General features: G+C 38.4%; 3 protein-coding genes across 8 annotated transcripts; 2 read left to right on the forward strand and 1 right to left on the reverse strand.

The window, feature by feature from the left end:
- Positions 1-636: 636 nt before the first annotated feature.
- hnrnpd (heterogeneous nuclear ribonucleoprotein D) lies at positions 637-5,752 on the forward strand. Of its 5 annotated transcripts, XR_001664597.1 has the most exons (9): positions 638-1,133; positions 1,625-1,793; positions 2,284-2,445; positions 2,531-2,662; positions 2,771-2,870; positions 3,604-3,759; positions 3,840-3,934; positions 4,362-4,463; positions 5,325-5,752. XR_001664597.1 is itself a non-coding variant. In XM_007570823.2 (8 exons), exons 1-7 carry the CDS (start codon positions 967-969, stop codon positions 3,905-3,907), a joined length of 954 nt encoding a protein of 317 aa, XP_007570885.1. In that variant the 5' UTR covers positions 637-966; the 3' UTR covers positions 3,908-3,930; positions 5,325-5,752. The 5 variants fall into 5 exon arrangements, 4 of the variants coding, with proteins under 4 accessions (XP_007570885.1, XP_007570884.1, XP_007570881.1 ...); XM_007570823.2 differs by lacking the exon at positions 4,362-4,463 and having other exon boundaries at positions 637-1,133; positions 3,840-3,930; XM_007570822.2 differs by lacking the exon at positions 5,325-5,752 and having other exon boundaries at positions 637-1,133; positions 3,840-3,930; positions 4,362-5,002.
- LOC103151013 (vesicle-associated membrane protein 8) lies at positions 5,488-14,785 on the reverse strand. Its single transcript, XM_016681096.1, has 4 exons — positions 14,659-14,785; positions 12,180-12,378; positions 11,225-11,395; positions 5,488-6,198 (listed from the first exon to the last, which is right to left on the reverse strand). Exons 2-4 carry the CDS (start codon positions 12,312-12,314, stop codon positions 6,061-6,063), a joined length of 444 nt encoding a protein of 147 aa, XP_016536582.1. The 5' UTR covers positions 12,315-12,378; positions 14,659-14,785; the 3' UTR covers positions 5,488-6,060.
- Positions 14,236-19,553, forward strand: mat2al (methionine adenosyltransferase II, alpha-like). 2 transcript variants are annotated; one of them, XM_007570818.2, is made up of 10 exons: positions 14,236-14,407; positions 14,568-14,645; positions 15,574-15,651; positions 16,122-16,244; positions 16,340-16,452; positions 17,266-17,409; positions 17,489-17,707; positions 17,786-17,968; positions 18,614-18,747; positions 18,831-19,553. In XM_007570818.2, the coding sequence occupies exons 2-10, from the start codon at positions 14,570-14,572 to the stop codon at positions 18,931-18,933; spliced, it is 1,173 nt and encodes a 390-aa protein (XP_007570880.1). In that variant the 5' UTR covers positions 14,236-14,407; positions 14,568-14,569; the 3' UTR covers positions 18,934-19,553. The 2 variants fall into 2 exon arrangements, with proteins under 2 accessions (XP_007570880.1, XP_016536580.1); XM_016681094.1 differs by having other exon boundaries at positions 14,237-14,645.
- The last annotated feature ends 934 nt before the right edge of the window (positions 19,554-20,487 follow it).

Raw genomic sequence — 20,487 nt, forward strand, 5'->3', positions numbered from 1 at the left:
TCAGCAATATTTTAACACAAAAAATAAAGTTAAATAACTTGGTAGTAACCCCTAATATATTTATGTGCGTTTGTATTATTTAAGGTTAAAACTAGCTCAAGTGTTTTGTTGTGTTTGTCAATTAACTGTGTTTTTAACACTACAATGAGCATGTAATACTGTATACAAAATTATCCACTGAAATACACAAAAAGTAAACTTCTTTGGGCTTCTCTTCACCAAACTGGAACGCACAATATGACGGGCACTATGACGTCTCGTTTGTAGTCCGACTAGAAGTGCACCCTATGCTTATACATTATCATTGTAATGATGAAACAGTTATATTTGACATCATTTATTATTATTATTGTTAGATAATCTTTCAAATAGATATGCTAATCAACATAAGACTCAGAGTTTGTAACTCTCTTCTTTATTTATTCTCACATTTATTTACTGTATTTGTTTATAGAAAGACAGCTGATTTCTTTCTGATATATATATATATATATATATATATATATATATATATATATATATATATATATATATATGTTACTAATTGTATTCAATAATTAAACTGTTCAACGGAGTGTTTCCGTTAAACACTCCAAAATGATAGATGGCGCTGTTCAACATTTCACTTTGTTTACTGACGTGTTTGGAAAGCGCAGAAGAAGGAGTTACTGCGATGAAAACAAAACGACGCTCAGAAATTAACCCTTAAATTTATAGAAACTCTGTCTCTTTCCTTCTGAAACGCAATCCGTTTATTTTACTTTAGATTGCAATAGATTTTTTCAAGCCGATTTTGAACGCCTGATAGGGACCAGCTTTTTTCTGTAAGCACACTTGATGATAAATTGCCTGTCTAGCCTCTAGCTGTCAGCTTTACCGTTAGCTTAGCTCCTTCTCGCATTGTATTGTTTTGTGTCCCTTTCTGGAGCCACTTTCGTTGGAAGCAGGTGCTGATAAACTCGAGACATGTCGGAAGATTATGAATTCAGCGAAGACCCGAGCATGATGAGAATGGAGGAGGATGGGGAGGGCAACTGTGACGATCCCATGTCCGCCTCTGGGGACTGTGGCCTGATGGGAGGAGAGGCCGACGGATCGAAGATTGATGCTAGTAAAAATGAGGAGGATGAAGGGTATGTTTACGGTCACTCGACTCATATTTACTGTTTATAATATGTTAATCTAGTTGAGCAGTATGTCATAGTTTGTCACCTATTCGGATTCCTAATGACCAACTTTTTTTCTGCTGGCACCTAAGCATGTCTGGAGAAAAAACAAAGTGTCTGTGTTTGTAATAAAATCCAAAAACTAGTGTTTTGTACAGCTTTACATACAACAGTTTGTCTTCACGGTGCATGGGTGGACTTGTTTTGCTCCTTAAGAATATGTGTGATAGGAAAATCAGTCAAAGTTAAATCAGTCAGTCAAATTTGCCAGAAGAAAATTATTATTTTTACAATATACAAACTAGGATTTTATGACATTACAACGTCACATTGCTACAACCATATTTATTGCATTACTATCCACTTTGCCTTTCGCAATTACATTATTATTAATGTAATTACAATTGAGGTACAGTAAACAGTGCAGCACTAAAGGAAGTGAACTGTTCTGTTAACAGGAAGATGTTTGTTGGAGGGCTCAGCTGGGACACGACCAAGAAGGACCTGAAGGATTACTTCACAAAGTTTGGGGAGGTGGTGGACTGCACGTTAAAGCTGGACCCTATGACCGGGCGCTCACGGGGCTTCGGCTTTGTGCTCTTTAAAAATCCAGAAAGCGTTGAAAAGGTATCCATTTGCTGCCGGAGGCTGCGCTTTTCTAGAAATTCTTTTGTACATGTTAAATTTGTAAAGCTGAATATTAATTTTTCTTTTTTTTACACTTTACTTCTATGAGGCCTAGTTTGGACTTACTGTTGGTGTTAATGAGATTTAATGTTTGGGTGTAGCGCATCACATCCGGTATTAATTTTTACCTGAACAAAAACCTAATCAGCAAAGTCATGTATTTGAAATATTTCACAATGGAAATGTCTTAAGATGTTTTTATACCTTCTTTGCAGTGGAGGACACATTACTGGAGCTCATTTTTCATTTAGCGCTTTTTTTTGTTGCATTTATTTTCTTTGTATTTATTTTTTTCTGATACTACAGCCACAGTTCTGCTATAATATTAGTCTAATGTATTTGGTGTTTTCTTAAAGTGGTTCATATGTTAAACATGCCTTTAAATGCTCTATTTCTTCTCTGTTGCTCTATTTGCTTTCTTTCCATGAAGGTCGCTTCACAGAAGGAACACAAACTCAACGGGAAAGTGATTGATCCCAAAAAAGCAAAGGCCATGAAGAGCAAGGAGCCTGTGAAGAAGATCTTTGTAGGCGGGCTGTCCCCAGACACGCCCGAAGAGAAAGTCAGAGAGTATTTCGGTGCCTTTGGAGAGGTTTGTGGTTTCCTAAATTACAAATGTCCCCATGTTATTTTTCTTAAGCCCACTGAATGCCATGTCCGTGCTGTAAAATAATCAGGTGGAGTCCATCGAGCTTCCCATGGAGACCAAAACGAACAAGCGGCGGGGCTTCTGCTTCATCACCTTCAAGGAGGAGGAACCAGTGAAGATGATCATGGAGAAAAAGTACCACAATATCGGGCTCAGCAAGGTTCCATCTGTCTTTTTTTTTCTTTTCTTTTTTCCTTGTAGCTCCATAAATACCTGTGTAGCAGCGTCTTTAAAAGGTACAATAAACGAGTGTGATTGGCTCCCTCAGTGTGAGGTGAAGGTGGCCGTGTCCAAGGAGCAGTACCAGCAGCAGCAGTACTGGGGAGGCAGAGGAGGATACTCGTCCAGGTCTAGAGGGAGAGGAGGGGGTGAGTTTCTCACGGCAGACCTCCAGCTCCACCTGGTGGTCAGTTCAGGGAATGGAGCAGAAAAGCAGCACATGACCCAAAACAGATTTATGAGAACTAATCTCATAGTTAATCATTTTTGAAGAGAAACTTTTTTTTACAGAGGTTCCATAGTCCGTTTTATTTTATGGTTTTGGTTCCGTGTGGTTTTTCTTTTCTTTTTTTTTTTAATTTATTGTCTTTAAGTGTTTTGTCTTATTTTTGAAATTTAAGATGTTCCATTGCTAAATGTTCGGAGCAAAATTAAAGCTTATTAGTTGTTAAGAGGGCGAACCTGCATAATTTTTGCCATTAACGGCATTTTACTTGAACATGTTCTCAAAGCAACAATGTTGTTGATTATCACGATAATTTCTGGGGAAATGTATTGTCCGGCAGAATTTGCTGTCATGAGAACGGAATAATTGCTTAAATGCACCAGTGACAGCACCTATTATTCCTATTTATACTATTCTGAATGTCATGCTTTGTAATATAAATCTTCTTTTTTTTACACTTAAATTGTCAAATGATGTGGTTGAAACAGAATTTCAGCAGAGCCACAGCAAAAATAAAAACTTTTATTATCTGTTTTAGTTGTTGCTAAAATAAAGTTAATATTTGAAGTTTGGCAGGCAAAAAAAAAACAAACAAAAAAAAAAACATGTAGATGATTTTATATTAATACATTGTAGTCTGTGTTGTTTGTCTGCAGGTCCCAACCAAAGCTGGAACCAGGGTTATGGTAACTACTGGAATCAGGGATATGGGAATTATGGAAATTATGGTTATGGTAATCAAGGATATGGTGGCTATGGAGGCTATGATTACTCTGGTTACAACAATTATTATGGATATACTGACTACAACAGTGAGTATTTGAGGATATACAGACGCATGTATTGCCGTTGCCAAGGCAACGCAGTGTGACACGGTTTGTGGCTGTTGCAGATCAGTCTGGTGGATATGGGAAGTCACCACGGCGTGGTGGTCACACCAACAGTTACAAACCGTATTAAAGGGACAAACCCTCCACCTCCAAGTAGGTACGTACCACCAACTGCATACTAAGCACTGTAAAAAAAAAAACTTCAATTAGTTTTTTTTTTTTTTTTTAAAAAGAAAACTTTGGTGTTTTTGTAATATTTGTGTAATTTTTTTGTTCTTTCTGGTTTTCTTCTTAAGTGCTTTACAGTAGTGGTAACGTAAAACGCTCTTGTGACAATTATTAAAGAGCAGCCGAATCTTCCGCTGCCTCTTTTTTTTTTATTTTTGCAACCTTCTCTTTGTTGTTGTTGTTGTTGATTTTGTTTTTCTTCGTTTTAAACTGTAAAGTTAACAGGTAAACTACTGCTACTACAGTAAATGGATGCCAAAGTTAAGGATGTGCAAAAGGAAAACAGAAAAAGGAAAAAAAAAAAAGAAAGAGTGTGTTGTGTCCTAACTCTGACATACCTTGTTTGTACCTGCCAGCGGAGCTTCCTTGCAGGCCATGAGCTGACTCCCAGATACTCTCAGGGCCCGCTCAATGCGGACCGGGTATGAGAAGCATACGCTCTCGAATGCTGCCGTTTGGTATGGTCTTACAACATCCTGTATCCGCATTTCTAATCTAAAAAAAAAAAAAAAAAAAAAATTAAGGGACACGTCCAGCTTTGTCATCTTTCTTTCCATTTGTTTCCTTTATTTATTTTTATAAATATATATCTATATATATTTTTTTCTGCGACTGTCTTTTGTAATGTAAGAAGTTAAAAATCTACACATGTAATTGTGGTTTTTTCACAGGCCCTTACTCCCCCACAAGTAACGATTGATAACGTATGAATAAATAACGATTTGCTTTCCTAAAGGATACATTCGTCATTCTCTGGATTTTCCAGTTCCTAATGTTAACATATGTATTCTCTTAAAAAATGCTTGTTTCTTTATTTAGCTAAAGTAGTCCATGAGCTTAAACCTGGTTTGGACTCTACTGTGTTGGGGGATAAAGTGCTTTTAATTTGTGTAAATGTATTGTTCTTGTTTTTGTTTTACTGACAGCGATGGAAAAGACTCCTCTTTTTTGTTAATTTTTCCTGTAACATATTTTCTTCTTATATCCATTGATAAAACACACACACACACACACACACACACACATAAACTCAATCAAAATGTCACAATTCCAGAAATTTGCATGTAATGCTCTCACCATAATGTGTATCTTTTGACCGATCTGAACATATTTTTATTTAATTTTTTTTCCCATTTAGTATTTTGACTTCTTCGTCAGGATCCCTAGTTTAATTTATACACATTTTAAAGCTGTAAATCTGTTAAAAATAATTGCTTTTATCACGTAGGCCGATTAAAAACAGGGGATTCCTGTCTTTCTTTAGTAGCTGAAGACTTGTCGCTCATCCACTCTGACTTGTTCCTGTTTGTTTCCCGCAGGCTTCGGCGGCGAAAGCGTCGGCCACAGAGACGATCCAGCTAAAGACATGGCTAGTTTATGAAAGCAAAACGAAGACTGCTTTGAACCCACCGTACATTTTTCCTGTATTTACCCAAGTATTTCAGTGTCCTTTTTGTTTTGTTTTTTTTTTGTTTTGTTTTGTTTTTGCGTTCGTTTAGATCGCTTCAGGGTTTTCTCACGTCCTTGTTCTTTCTTGGTTTGTGTTTGAAGTTCTCGCTGCTTCACGTCGTCCCGACCAACGCTTGTAGAGACGGCAGCAAAGAGACGAGATCACAGTTTTACCTACTTTATGGTGTTCATCAGTCATATAATACAAATATTCTTACAGAGTTTGACATCCATAAACGTTCATTATATACACGTGATGTATCGGACATTAAAATGATCAAAATAATAATAAAAAGAAAAAAAAAAAACAACAACCAAACAAAAGCTCTCGTCTGTGTTTGTTGAAGAACATGAATCAAATTGGTTTTGCGTTCATCTGGAGTGTCATGGTTTCATGCCAGAAAACTTAATTATTATATTTAATCTCTTTTTTTTTTTTCCCCCAACTTTACATCATCATAGAGACCTTAATGGATTGTCATGCGCTGTTTAAATTTAAATTTACATACGCATCTGTGAGATATAAAACAACGTTTTATGTGTGCAAATTAGTTGTGTGGTGGTGATCTCCTCCGCTTCAGGGGGAGGGGGGGTCAGGGTCAAAGGTTAAATGACACCAGTGGCAGCAAGAATTATGAGTATCACGACGATCAGCACAATCACACCGATTATGATCATCATTTTAATGTTCTTCCACCAGTACTTCCGGGCGACCCGCGTCGACGTTCTCTGGAAGGAGTCGGCCTGAAAAAGCAAAAGAGAAAATTATAACGAAGCTGTTGTGAAGGAAGGACATTGTCAGGGTTTGAGAAAGTATATACTTGGACTTTTTTTGTGTTTTCTAATGTTACAACCACAAACTTATAGATGTTTTCTTAGATCTTTTTTTGTGATAGACCAACACAAGGTGTTTTTTTCTTTCTTTCATCTTTCTACGGATATTTTGGGGATGTCCTCTACCTTTTTTTTGAGGTTGAAACAGCCTCTTTTGCAATCACCCTAATCTTTAGGTTCCTGCAAAGTTTTAAGTAGGACAACTTCAAAAATGTTTAGCATTTCCAGTCAGATGAAATGTGTTAGCAGTGTGTCTGCACATCCTTAAAAAGTATTTCTTTTTTTATCCGAAATTAGAGTCTTAAAATGTCCTATGTTCATAAATAAAAGTTGACATTAAATTCGTTAATCACAGGACTTTTTTGGCACCATTGGCCTCCATTTGACAGTGAAATAGTCGGAAAGTGGGTTATAAGACATGCGGCGAAAGTCAACAGGCCCGTCCGTCCCACAGGGGCCGCACGCGCCACTGCGCCGTCCTGCGGGTCTTGAATTTTGTCGTGGCAGGACAAACTATTTAATTATTTAATCTCTTATATTTACTTTTTAGCTACTTTTTGCCAGCTGCTAATATGTCCTTGCTACCTCGCTCCGACTTGCTGAAACTTGCTGTTGGCCTTAAAGACGGCTTCATCCGGTAACTATACTCCACCTGTTTTTGAGGCTTCTTATTGTGAAATACGTAAGTACCATCATAATACTTCTGTTTCAAAATAACTGCATGACAGTTTACTGCATGTGTACACGAATGAAGGAGGCTAATGGATTTATACTACAGGACAAGTTTGCTTCTGTCTGTATAGTTTGAAGAGTTTGTCACGTTAGCTCCTCAAATGCTTGTAGCAGTGGTGTCCAAAGTGTAGGCCAAGGGCCATTTGTGGACCATGGAATGATTTTGTGTGGCCCCAGACAACAAGAATGATACAAATTAGCCCCAATGCCGATATATTAAAATCTTCTGAATTTTAGGTAGGTCGTAAGTATTTTTTCTTGTACTTTGCGGACTTTTTGGGTTCGATTTAATTGAATAGGAAGCAAGTCCACAAACATTTAGCAACTTTTACTTGGTGCATCAATTCATCAGACTGGACCAAAACTTTTTGAAGAAAGACAGAAAACCATCAACCTGAAAACTTCCCATTTGTAGATCCATATAATTTAGAGATCCAATTTCTTTGAGTCTATTTTGTTCATTTTACTAAAAGTATTGCTTGTTTCATTGATTTAAGGTAAAAAATAAATAAATACAATTTTTGTGGCCCTTTTGTACATTTAATATGAGATTTTTGATCCACCTTGCAAAACGTTTGGACTCCTCTGTTTTACTAAGATTAAGTTCTGTTGGATAACTGGTTCATTTGGGTTGGAATCAGTAAAATGCTTTTTCTCCTTGGTTAATTTGATGTGATTTTCCACAGCAACTCTAAATTTCTAAAAATGATAATTTGGGCATGCATTTATTTTCAGTGAATAAAGGAAACGCAGCTTTCTGATAGGCTACCACTGTGTGCCAAAGGAAACAATAACATTCACAAGACGACACAATGGTTTCTGCTGCATTGGAGGAAGTCCGAATGTTTAGTTTGGGAGTGGAACTGAATGAAATTTGAATTCCTCCTGTAAGAGTTTGGTGCTTTCTCACCAGCCTCCATTTTAAACATGACCGCTCGTCATATTGGGCCAATAATAAACTGCTTTGTTTACATTCTGACTGTTTCTATGAAAATAACACAGACAGCACTGTTGTACGGTCACTGTTGGGGATAATGTTAGATTATCGCCTGTATTTTATTACATTAAAATACAGGTAAGTATGATGGCGTATTAGGGATTACATTTCCAGCAAAGAATTTCAAGAATTCTGTAGAAAAAGCTAATTCATTTCTGAGATTAATCTCAAAATTTCTAAGTTTTTTTGTGGAGACTTACTCCTTTTATTTTTTTTTTCTATCTGCATTGGTCCTAATGACGGTGTTGTAGAGAAAGTATGGTATACTATTACTGTTCAAAAAATACTGTTATGTGGGATTCTAAATTGGCAATTTATGATGCTGGAATCGACTCTCTTTTGGTTAAATAACTTAAAATGTATCTTTGTTTTACAGTTTAAAGTGCTCACATCGGGCCGATGTATATTTCTGCAGCCAACATGTGACACGTCTGTTTTCCGACGGTCGAAATAATCACTATGATTACAATGTTTTACCTCTAGAACACCCTGTAAAATAGAGGGTATAATAATGTAAAAGTGTATGAAAAGAACTTCCACCTTACTCCAACAACCCTCGATGCTTTGCATAAATTTTGTGGCTCACTTCCGGGTCACCATAACGTGTGAGCTATCTCTCTGTCTCTCGTAAAGCAAATACAGATTAATCTGATCCTTGTATTAGTAAAAAATATCTACACATTAAAATTTGACAGGATAGTCAAAGCTGTACCTTCAATCTTATAAGATTTGGTGAATATCTGACGTCTGATTACATTGGTAGCAACTTTATTGCCATGAGCAGAGAAGTGAGGTAAAGTATGATTTCCCTTAAAGGAAATCTGCTAGCAGTACAGAACTGTGCATTGACTACACTTAAGTGTCTGCATGCACTGATGAGTCGCCTTTTATCACAGGAAGTACATATATAACTTGTTACTTCTGAACATATTATCATATCTCATCTGTTTAATCATTTTTTGAGCTAAGCATTTCTTCTCTGCTGATTGGTTGTAGCTGAACTCAGGGTTTTTTTTTTCCATCTCTGGGCTTTTTGCTGATAAAATGAGTGAAGTAAACATACAGGGTTTTTAGGTTGTCCCTTTAAATTTGATTCTCAGTCGAAAACCCGACCAAACATGAATCTCATCACGGAGCGAAGCTCACTTTACTTTGGGTGCATATTCAACACACACTTGTTCCATGTGAAGATGTGAACAGTGCCGATGTTTGTAACTGACTTTATATCAAAACAGACCAAATGAAGAAACTTTTGGCAAAATCAGCAATCCATTCTGTCCCCGTTGGATCGAGATTCATGTTATCTTTAGTTTTGGTAAATTTACAACAATTCAAAAACTGGAAACAAATTCCAGTGTTATTTTACAAGCCAATAATTCATCATCATAATTTATCCTTGGAATCATTATGTCACTATGGAAACACCCAACTGTCAAAAACTTAGCCTTGGATTTGAGGTCAGAACCACTGACATAGAAACAACTCCACAACATGATGCTGCCATCACCATGCTTGTATGTTTTCTTTCTTTTTTTTCTCAGTGTTCTTGTTCAGGAAGGCCTCTTGTTGTAAAACATTGCTTTTATGTGTTTAATACAATAATCGTCCCTCTTTGGCATAAGAATATTTTGGTAAAAAAAAAAGAAAAAAGAAATAATTAAACCCCTCAGATGAACATGACATTAAGTTGACGGCGTTCCAATCTACAAAAAATCAAAAGTTTTCATTTTTATGTCAAAGAATATTAAAACACATCAATTATGTTACTGTTTTTTTAAGGGGAAGTTAAACAATTTGAATACAGCTGTCCTTGTATGTCTGCGATTTTTAGGTGACAATGTAGGAACAGATTTAAAACTTCCCTAGTACACCCAGGCTAATTTGTATAGAAATGTAACTTGATCTGCGGATGCTAAGCTGTTAGTGGATACAATCTTTTCAAGAGAAAACGCTCTAGTAAAAACATTCAGGTAAAAAGTACAATACATAATGTATGCATTTATAAATTTAGTACAATGTGTGCGGATTGATAATTGAGCATTAGATTAATTTTTTTTCTACAGGATAATCTGCATAATGCTGTTTTTTACTGCATCACTTATCCTCTGCTATCCTAAGTTTTATTACTTAGTTTATTTTTAAACTATGTTCTATATCATATTTACCATGATAATAACAAAGTGAAAACTGATTTCTATAAAATCATGACAAATAAAAATATGCACCATAAAATAAGTGATTGAGTGAATGTTTAAAGTGACCGACCCAATTCAACAGAGGTCCAGTCAAATGGTGCTGGTCGTCTCACAATGAGTGGACTAGAGATCGCCTGAGTGCAGTGATTGTCTCACAAGTGATCGAGGTCCATTCGCTGGTTAATCAGTATCCATAGTGACCATTACATCATGAAGACTGATTTTGTCTTAAGACTGTGTTGTATTGTGCTACTGTACTGTTGCCTTGGTTCTTCGCCTGTCAAAACTTTATGGAAGACTGGCAGTGACAGACATTTCCATAACAAATGTGTAAAAAAATCTTTGTCTATATTCTGCTAATGTGAAAAAAACCCCATGATTTTGTGATTGTGGTGTTTCCATTAAATGAGAAATGTAATCAAAATCACATGTGAATGAGCTTGTTCACGCGACAAGTCATTAAAAGTCATGGAAGTGATGAATGCAAACAGTTAAATGAAATATGTTCATAATTTAGTCGTGGCACCAACATTCATCATCTACAGACATCAGAGGAGATGATGGCGTGTTATTCAGGTGTTGGAGAAACAAGCTCTGCCTACTTGGGAGAGGCTACGTATGCGGCGTTTTGGGGAAATTGTAGTGGGTTATTTTTCAGAAGAGCAATGGATTCAACACGTTGGAATGACACAACCTTTTATGAGTTGTACAATGCCGCACATCATACGAAAGAACCAAAGACAATCCATCCTCCTGCTACTACTTCCTGTTGTTTTCTTTGTTGTTTTCTCCAGTAGTAACATCTGGTTGCTGATCATGTGACTCATATGATGCGAAAAATGTGTTCTCATTACAGTTTTACATCTATTTCTTTCTATAAAGCAGATGTAGTTTTGGAACTTTAAGTTACGTAACTTAATGGAAACGCAGCTAGTGTTAGCATAGATTCAAAGGTACGTGAAGCATACCGCAAGTGCTTCAAGCTTCCACCTCATTTTTTACTCGTACTCACAGATGCTTGGAGGTCGTCCGTCTTCCCGATGAGGTCGTCTATTTTGTCGCCCCTCTCCAGGACCTTGTTGATGTTGTCCTTCAGTATAACTTTAACTTCATTGACCTGACTCTGCACCTGGTCGAACGTGCCAGAGGAGGCCGTGGCGGCCGGCTGAGGGTTCACTTCTGCCTGCACGGGACACAAATGGTGGCGACATTCTCAGTTTTGGTTGGGGTCAAACATTTAACGGAAACTGAAAGTCTCACAGGCAAAAACACACAGAGGAGCTCCGGTCGTGAGTTTCTCTTCCTGGTACTGTTCTACACAGGAAGCGCTTTGATGACTGACCTATTTTCAACTGGACCTGTTTGACGTAAACTAGCTCTAAATCACAAGAAAAAGGTAAACTGAGTCGAGCTGAAAACCGGGGACCCTCATAAAATATGAAGAATATCCATTCAAATAAACCCTAAAGTAAACTTTTGTTTAAAAAATAAAAAGCTTACACTTACCATAGTATTTCTCAATCCCAACGGATCAAACTTAGCTTCATATGGATGAAATCAAACAAAAGCCCTCCAGCTGCAGTCCCACCTGTGTGGTAAACAAAAGCAGGGGATCTTCAGGGTGCTTCTTTTTCTCTCATATGACTCACACGGCCTGTGCTCAACAAATTCTTGCTAAAGGCTGAGCCTCCGCTCAGTTATCCATTAACCAGCAGTTGCCTCAATCAAACTATCAATGGTTTTAGAGCCGTTTACCATCAACACCAAAGAATTAGAGCAACTCTGACCTCATTGAGGCTGCGCTTTCATTTCCTGCTTCACAGAAACCGAGCTGCTGCATATTCATTAACAAGACCAAAAAACAAAACAGTTCTGTAGTGGTTAAATGGGGAGGGGGGGAAACTAGTTTGTTCAACACATCTCTTAGTTGCATTTCTACGTGTTTTTTTTTCTTGTTTTTTACATACCATCAGCTGTCTGGAGAAGATCCAGGCCGGCGCTCTGCTGATATGTCCGGGCAAAGGGCTGTGTGTTTTCGACACAGGCAGATTTGCAAGGCAATAAAGGGGGTGAGGTGAAGTCACGCTCTTGCTCCACTTCATTTCCTCATCCTGTGCTGCCGCTGCTGCTGCTGCAGCTCGTCGTTTCAGCAAACACAGTCACCATCTGCTTCATGCAGAGCACAGTGAAGCTTTTTAGGTTTTACTAAATTACACACTCAGTTATGTATTGTCTGATCTTTGTGACCCGGCTGCACGTCATGTAAAGTTATGATATGATAGTTACTTTCTGAGTTGTTTGTATCTTTGACCTCATTTTTTTAGATGTATGAATAATTTTTTCTCTCTTTTTCAAGAGTGGTTTTATGTGTTTATTTGAAACAAACTATTAGGTACTCGTGTTTTTATCCACTTCCTTTGTGATTAAGAATTATTTTAACAATTTGTGGAGATAAATTGCCACAAACATTTTCACATCTTGCATATAATTTAATGAAACTGTATGTCATCGTCTTTGTAATGTGCTATGAAGCATGAAATCAAAATAACTCAGTAACCTCCTGAATGTTATTTAATGGAGTCATTTAACCACGTTTCCTCAAAGCATATTTCAAACACCTGTTAAATTCATAACTTTTTTGTAGTTTGTGCCTCTTTATAGTTGCTGAGCTTTTTTATTATTATCATTTATCCATTTCCTTTCATAGTTCTGGATCTGGTTTTCAACCATTTTCTGTCTCTTTCTACTTGTTGCTCTGTTTTGTATGGAAGCCCATTTCTGCCATGAACGGAAACAGAAAACCCCACCTGGAAGTCTTGTCTTCAACTTTCAAAGTCATAATTATAAGATTCGGTCATAATCAAGAGAATAATAACTTTGAAAGTCGAGATTATGACTTTTAGTCTCAAAACTAAAAAATCCTGACTTTAAAACTTGTAATTATGATTTCCTTAAGATCGATTTTTCTATCTTTCTTTTTTCATGGCAGAAATGGGCTTCTGTAGTTTTGTTGTTTTCTTTTTAAGGTTTTATGTTTATTTGCATTTCTCTTGAGCTTACTGCTTTAATCAGTTTCTGGCCCAATATTATTGATTTTTTTTTAAACTAAGACATTCTCTCATACCTTAGAGGTCTAAAGTCTAGCAAAAACCTTTAAAACAACAGCAGTAAACATATTAAAAGAACCGTTTCTAATCAGCAGCCTTTCCAGTCATTGACAAACTGAAATGTGAATAAAATCTTAAGCCGAATGCAGTTTTTCTTCCTCTCTTCTTGTATTTGTTCCTTGCACGTTTTGCAACACAACAACCTGGGAAATTTGTGTATTATTTCATCAGAGACGAACAGGGAAGCAAAGATTACATAAATGAAGCTGAAAAAATGTCTGTCTGAGTGACCAGAAGCAGAAGCTCCTCTGTGAGTTTAACTTTTCCTCAGATAAAGCGGATCTGGACATGAGTCACATTAACAGACATTGAGGATCCTGCATGTCAGCAAAAATACTGAAATGACTGCAGGGTAATAAAACCTTCAAGACTTTAGATAAAACTGTTAGCAACATTTACTGTAATGTTTAGGGTTTGTCTGTAATCTGAAAGGCAACACCGACTTTCTACAGTTGGGATTTTTCACTTTTGTTTCGATTCTGAAATCTGGGGTTTTCCAACAGAGCACTAAAAACAAAGCCACTTTGGGCGCCTCTGATCTACATCAACCTATGCTAGAGGATAAAGGCCACTGAATTCTGACTTCAATCTCCAAAATTTGTTTTCTTTCAGAATTCATTTGTCTCAGAATTTTGACTTTAATCTTCCAAAATCAAAAGACACTAGTTTAATTTTGAGAAAAAAGTAAAAATTATTATTTTTTCCATAACTGTTTATGCTTGCAGGTCATGTTTCCTCAATTCCAGATTTGAGGCCAGAACCGCACAAAGTCCTTCAGAGAGCAACAAATGGCGCCCCTGGTCTATACCATAGTGAGTAATATTACACGTATTTTACTGTCGTAGAAGTGCTCTGGTTCCACTTAATGTATGGTAAAATGTAACACCACAGCGACACCTAGCGGCTCCTTTCCTGACAAACATTCCTGGAAGTTGTTCAGCCATCAGCCTGCAGGGTTCGGAAAGGCCCTGAAAACTTTCACCGAAATGATTTATAGCAGCTCATTTCCGCAGGAGCGCTGAAGAAAGGTTTTATCAGGCTGATTTTTATCAAAACCAACCTGAGCTTCAACCTCCACACTTAGTTAATCATTGCTTTTTACAGTCACTAGTCATCTCTCTCTCTTTTTTTCTTTTACTCTGCGTCGCCACGTTTGGACTCCGTTAAACCTCCGTTTCTCTTCAGCAGAGATGAACCCCAGCAGCGGAAAGCGCAGCGGGAAGACTTTCCTGTTCACGTCCGAGTCTGTGGGGGAAGGACACTCCGGTACTGTACTCACTCAAGCTTCCGCCGACCGACACAGAGCACATACACACACACAATGGCGAAGGAAGGCTGCAGAACACACTGTCTGCACATGTGCGGATTCGGTCGAGCTGTTCTGAAACGGTAAAGCATGCAGTTAGTAAGTTGAAGTCATTTCAATGGCGCTTAAAGACGAAAACGGACTAAACATTTAGTTTACGCTACGACTTGAAAGAAAGGTGGATGGAAATGGTTCAGAACATTTGTATGGAGGTCCAAAAGTGCCAACTATTATTTATTTATTTATTTTTTTGTACATATCTATTATCTGTTATATATTTGTACATATCTTTTTTATAAACTTACAACTTACATACTGCGGTTAGATACTGCAACTTTAAGTAAAAAAAAAAATAATTAAATTATTGCTTTAATGACTCAATGATTAAACAAATATATAATTTATTATCTCTGAAGAACATACTTATTTCTCAAAAATATAGTTATTTTAATTGTCAGTTTTGCCTATTAAAAAGTGTCTAGTGGGCAAAAAGTGTCTATAAAGACTCATAATGTCTTTATGCAAAATATATGGTGTAAAGTGGTTGGTGTAAGGTTAACCAATCAGATTTATTTGACAAACCACAGAGGCAGTTTAAGTTGTCATGGTGCAATAATTCAGATAAAAATACTTAAAATAATAATTATTGACATAACTAGATATGATTTAACAAATATTTATAAAATGTACATTTACAGTAACATAATTTCTAGTACAAATGATTTGCTTACAATAATATACATTTACTTAATTTATTACAGTAATTCATAACTGTCGGTGTTTTTTCAACCAGAACTAAATGTTCCTAATAAAGAGGCCGTCTGATTGTTTTACAGACGCTTCTGTTCCTGTTTTCTTTTTTAAACTTGATGTCTTTTGTTTCTGCAGATAAAATGTGCGATCAGATCAGCGACGCCGTCCTGGATGCTTACCTGAGTCAGGACCCGGACTCTAAGGTGGCCTGTGGTGAGTCTGAACATCACTGAGCTCATAAATTATGTTCTCTAATCATCTCTCCTCCTGTTCATCTCTTGTATTTACTTTTCCACCCTTTTAACACAAATAACCACAGCTGTGCTATAATTTATTTCTGTGCTTCAGTTAAACACCCCATAATCCTTTGCTGCATCACTATCACAGTCACATGACCGAACAAACACCACATGACCAACTGCCTCCACGAACACAAACAGCAATGGGACGGAAATAAACATCGTTTGCTAATATTGGCTCAGTTTTACTCATGAAATCGATACGATGTGGATTCCGATATATCGTGCATTCCCTGTAGAATGCTGCTGTCAGTAGAGATATTAAATATGCTTATTAAAAAATGTTAACTTTGGAAACTCTGTCACATTAAACAAAAGCTGAAACATAAAAGACTGGCTAGCATTAGCGGAACCCCCGATCATGTGTTGAAATCCTGATTCCAGAGTGTGTGGCAAAGACTGGCATGATTTTACTGGTTGGAGAAGTGACATCGAAAGCCATTGTGGATCTCCAGTCCGTCGTCCGAGACACCATCAAGAAGATCGGCTATGATGACTCGTCGAAAGGTATCGCATGGTTGACTTGTCCGTGGACGTTTACAGGTATGTCCCCAGAGAATCAGGCAATAGATCAAAACCGTGCTGCTTGTTTTTGTCCTCAGGTTTCGACTACAAGACCTGCAACGTGCTGGTGGCCCTGGAGCCACAGGCTGAGGAGATATCAGACTGTGTGTTTGAAGGAAGAGATCAGGAGGACATCGGGGCTGGGGACCAGGTTCATTATCTGACCTTGTACTGTAAATGCACCTGATATACAGAGAGTCCCAGGATCCTCAAAAAGTCTTACATTCATGTATCTAAAATTAAAGCCTTCAAATGTCTTCAGTTAGTAAAAAAAAAAATAAGCTGGCTTAAATTAAAAGTCTTAAATTTGTTGTGGCAGGACTGTTTAATCTCGTACATTCTGGTATCCTCAAGGCGGTTGAAGCTATCGCTGACCAGCTGCTAATCGAACTTTACTAGCATGCTAGCTAGCCAGCCAGCTTTTTTGCGTTTGTCATGGGTAAATGCAAATTTATTGCCAAACAAAACTTGACAACCACAAACAAATAAAAATGACAACCAAAACCGTAAATAAAACAGGTTATGAAGTCGTTGTAAACAGATTTTCCCCTTCAAAAAGTATTAATCATCAGAATGGACATTTTTGAGCTCATCTGATTTTATTATGAGATTAATCGCTTATTGGGGCAGGCTTATTAGTGGTAGGACCATCAAGTTCATTCGTGGACTGGAGTCGCGAATGAACTTGATGAAAGTGTATTCAAACAAACAAAAGACGTTAAGAAAACAGGAGCATGTGAGGAACAGCAGAGGTTAATGGAGGAAACAATGACAATAGAACCAGAAGAGCTAATTACAGGTTAGTGGATGCAGCTGGGGAAGGAGCAGGTAGGAGCAAATGAGGAAATGTTAACAGATCTATAATGGAAGGCTTAAATCACAGCATATCCATCTGTTAGTTTTAGTTAAAGTCCAGACCAAAACACATTGGACACCTTTAATCACATGAGGTTTTTATTTCCAGGGCTTGATGTTTGGCTACGCCACTGATGAGACGGAGGAGTGCATGCCTCTAACCCTCCTGCTGGCTCACAAACTCAACCACAGGATGAGGGAGCTTTCTCTTAATGGAGAGTGTCCTTGGATCCTACCAGACTCCAAGTCACAGGTGTGGAAACTTACCCTTCAGCGTTTTGTGTCTTTGTTCTGTTTTTGTCAGCCCCGTTGTCTCTGTCGCGGTCTGTCAGGTTACGGTGGAGTACCGAGACAGCGAGGGCGCCCTGGAGCCGCTGCGCGTCCACACTGTGGTCATCTCCGTGCAGCACAGCCCCGACATCACCCTGCAGGAGATCAGACACAACCTGATGGAGAAGGTGGTGAAAGTTGTCGTTCCTGCCAAGTATCTGGACGAGAAAACCATCTACCACCTGCTGCCGAGTGGCAAGTTTCTGATGGGAGGCCCACAGGTCGGCATCGACGCAACTACAGGTGTGAAAGATCTTTTCTTTTTAAAACACAACTTGTTGGGGTTATGTTATCTACAGGGTGACGCAGGACTCACAGGACGTAAAATCATCGTGGACACCTACGGAGGGTGGGGCGGCCACGGAGGTGGAGCTTTTTCTGGGAAGGACTACTCCAAAGTGGATCGGTCAGGTGCCTACGCGGCCCGTTGGGTCGCCAAGTCTCTGGTCAAAGCAGGGCTGTGCAAGAGGGCCCTTGTTCAGGTGAGACCCAGGCAGCGTTCCTGGTAACTGTAAATGCAGTGGGACGCAGGGTTTCCCCCAGAAAACCTACGCCAAGTTTGGTAGTAAGTGCCCTAGTGCAGTCCACCATGTTATTGTGTAAAAAAAAGGTAAAAGTTACAAAAATTCAGAGGTGCACAAGCAGGCATCATAAATTGGGAAATAATAGTGCGAGACCACCAGGCAGGTGCAGTTGGTGAGCACTCCCCCGATGCGTCAACGAGAAACCTGACTTACCCCATCTTTACTGTCAGTGGTTCTGGTGTGTAAAAAAACCCCGTTTAACATAAACAAATGACACTTAGCCTGTTTCCCTGCCAGGCTTGTAATACACTTGGGGAAACCCTGGGATGGAAAGCAATAACAGCAGCTGTGTTTCAGTTACAGATGTGCACAAAACCTTGTCGATATTCCACTAATGACGAAAAACACAATGTCACAATTGCAGTGTTTTCATTACATAAGAAACGCGATTAAAATCACATCTGAATAAGTTTGTTCATGCAGTAGTTTATTTCGAAATTGCCATGTTCCCAGTAAGCAGATTTATTGTGGAAAGGCCAAATAGTGCAATTCTGTGGTCAGTGGAAACGCAGCTCGTGATGCTTTCGGCGGTATTCCTCTCAGATCTCGTACGCCATCGGCGTGAGTCACCCGCTCTCCATCACCGTGTTCCACTACGGCACGTCGGACAGGGACGAAGACGAGCTGCTGCAGATAGTGAAGAAGAACTTTGACCTCCGACCTGGAGTCATTGTGAGGTACGTGAAGTCCCTCCCGCCCCATCATGTATGAGCCCTGAAATAAAAGCTGTGCGTGTGACGCTGTTTCCTGTCATTTACAGAGAGCTGGGACTAAAGCAGCCGATTTACCAGGCGACGGCCTGCTACGGTCACTTTGGAAGAAAAGAGTTTCCATGGGAACAACCCAAGAAACTTGTGCTTTAACTCAAGATATTAGCAGATATGCCCAAGATCATTAGCAAAATATGTTTGTGTTGTTGATTTATTTCTTTGTTCATTAATGAAATCACAGATGAAGATTTATGTAAGCCATTTAATATACAGTCGTAGACACCAAGATCCGTATGTTTAGCATATTCTTAAAAAGTCTTAAATTCATGTATCTAAAACAAAGGTCTTCAATTCATTTTAGAAAATGTAAGTAGGTCCTAAATTTGTTAATCACAGGTCTGAAATTTTGTATTCTATGTAGTTTAATTTTCTCGTGAGACTTTTCTGTCAGGCAAACATTTGCATCGCACGCAGACGTCCTTTCATTCTGTGGCTGGAGGCGATTGAGGCTAACGCTAACTACCTGCTAATAAAATAGGAAATGGTAATGAACCTATGACCTCATTTCACATCCTGTAAATGGATTTAATGATTCTCCGTGAGATTTTCTCTCTCTCTTTTTTTTTAACTTTGAATATATTCAATTGTGACCTAATTCTTGTTTTAAACTTCTCCCCGACCCGTCCGCTCTCCTCCTTGATCTCCATGTATTTTTTTTCCTAATAAACCTTCACTGAACAGCTGTTATTTTACTGAGTAAATTGCACACATGGGAAGACTTTTATTTCTTGCACGTTCTGATCTGTATATCCTCCGCCTGTAGATGGTGCTGTTGCTTCACACATGCGGGATACGTTGAACCTTTGGCCTCGAAGCTCTTTTCAGTCATCGGTTAGTCATTCGTAGCTGTTGTGTTTAAAGACACTGATGCACACTGACCAAACAGTTAGATCAACTGCTTCCAAGAAACCGTGACTTGCAATGTGACATCATGCTGTGTTCACCATGCACACAGCGAATATTATCTGTTTTTCCGAGTGGGAGAAAACCAACCACACCTCTGAGAGCATTGCGTACTTTATCCAGCAGGCTGCTAGGAGTAACGAGGATGCTGTAAAGCTATCAGAGGACTGAACTCTGTGATATGTGGTGAGACTGAAATAAAATGGAAGCAATCGTGAACACTGGTGAGGATGTTGAGGCTATTCCTCTGAAAGGTTTAACTGTGAAGGTAAAAATATTCATTTTTAATTGTTTCGGTGAACAAAAATGTTTTTTTTTTCTTCTTCCGTTTTTGTTATTTTAGTTTTAGTTAACCATAATAACCTCGTGATGTTGTAGAGCCAGAGTACTGGTGCCAAGAGGATGCTGCGGTGAAATCTTTTACCTCTCTCTCCTGATTACTGGAGACACTTTTTTTTCTAGAATCCCTCTGTCAAAAAAAATGATTACTAATTTTCAATCAGCAATTCGACGGTGTTTAAAGGTAATTGAATCCTGATACGGGGACAATTATTCATCATTTAAGGTTATTTGCATTAATTGGAAATATTAATGGGTTCTTTTGGGTGCAGAGAGGAGATGAATATTTGGTCACAGAGGAGCTGCACCACTCCAGGCGCTCACACATCCCCCGATATTACCCGGCAACCTCCACGGCTGAACAGAAGGAGCCTGGAGATTGGAAAAAAAAAAGTGATTCTAAGG

This window comes from Poecilia formosa, unplaced genomic scaffold, assembly GCF_000485575.1.
Source record: "Poecilia formosa unplaced genomic scaffold, Poecilia_formosa-5.1.2 Scaffold269, whole genome shotgun sequence".
In the NCBI taxonomy this organism is placed as follows: domain Eukaryota; kingdom Metazoa; phylum Chordata; class Actinopteri; order Cyprinodontiformes; family Poeciliidae; genus Poecilia; species Poecilia formosa.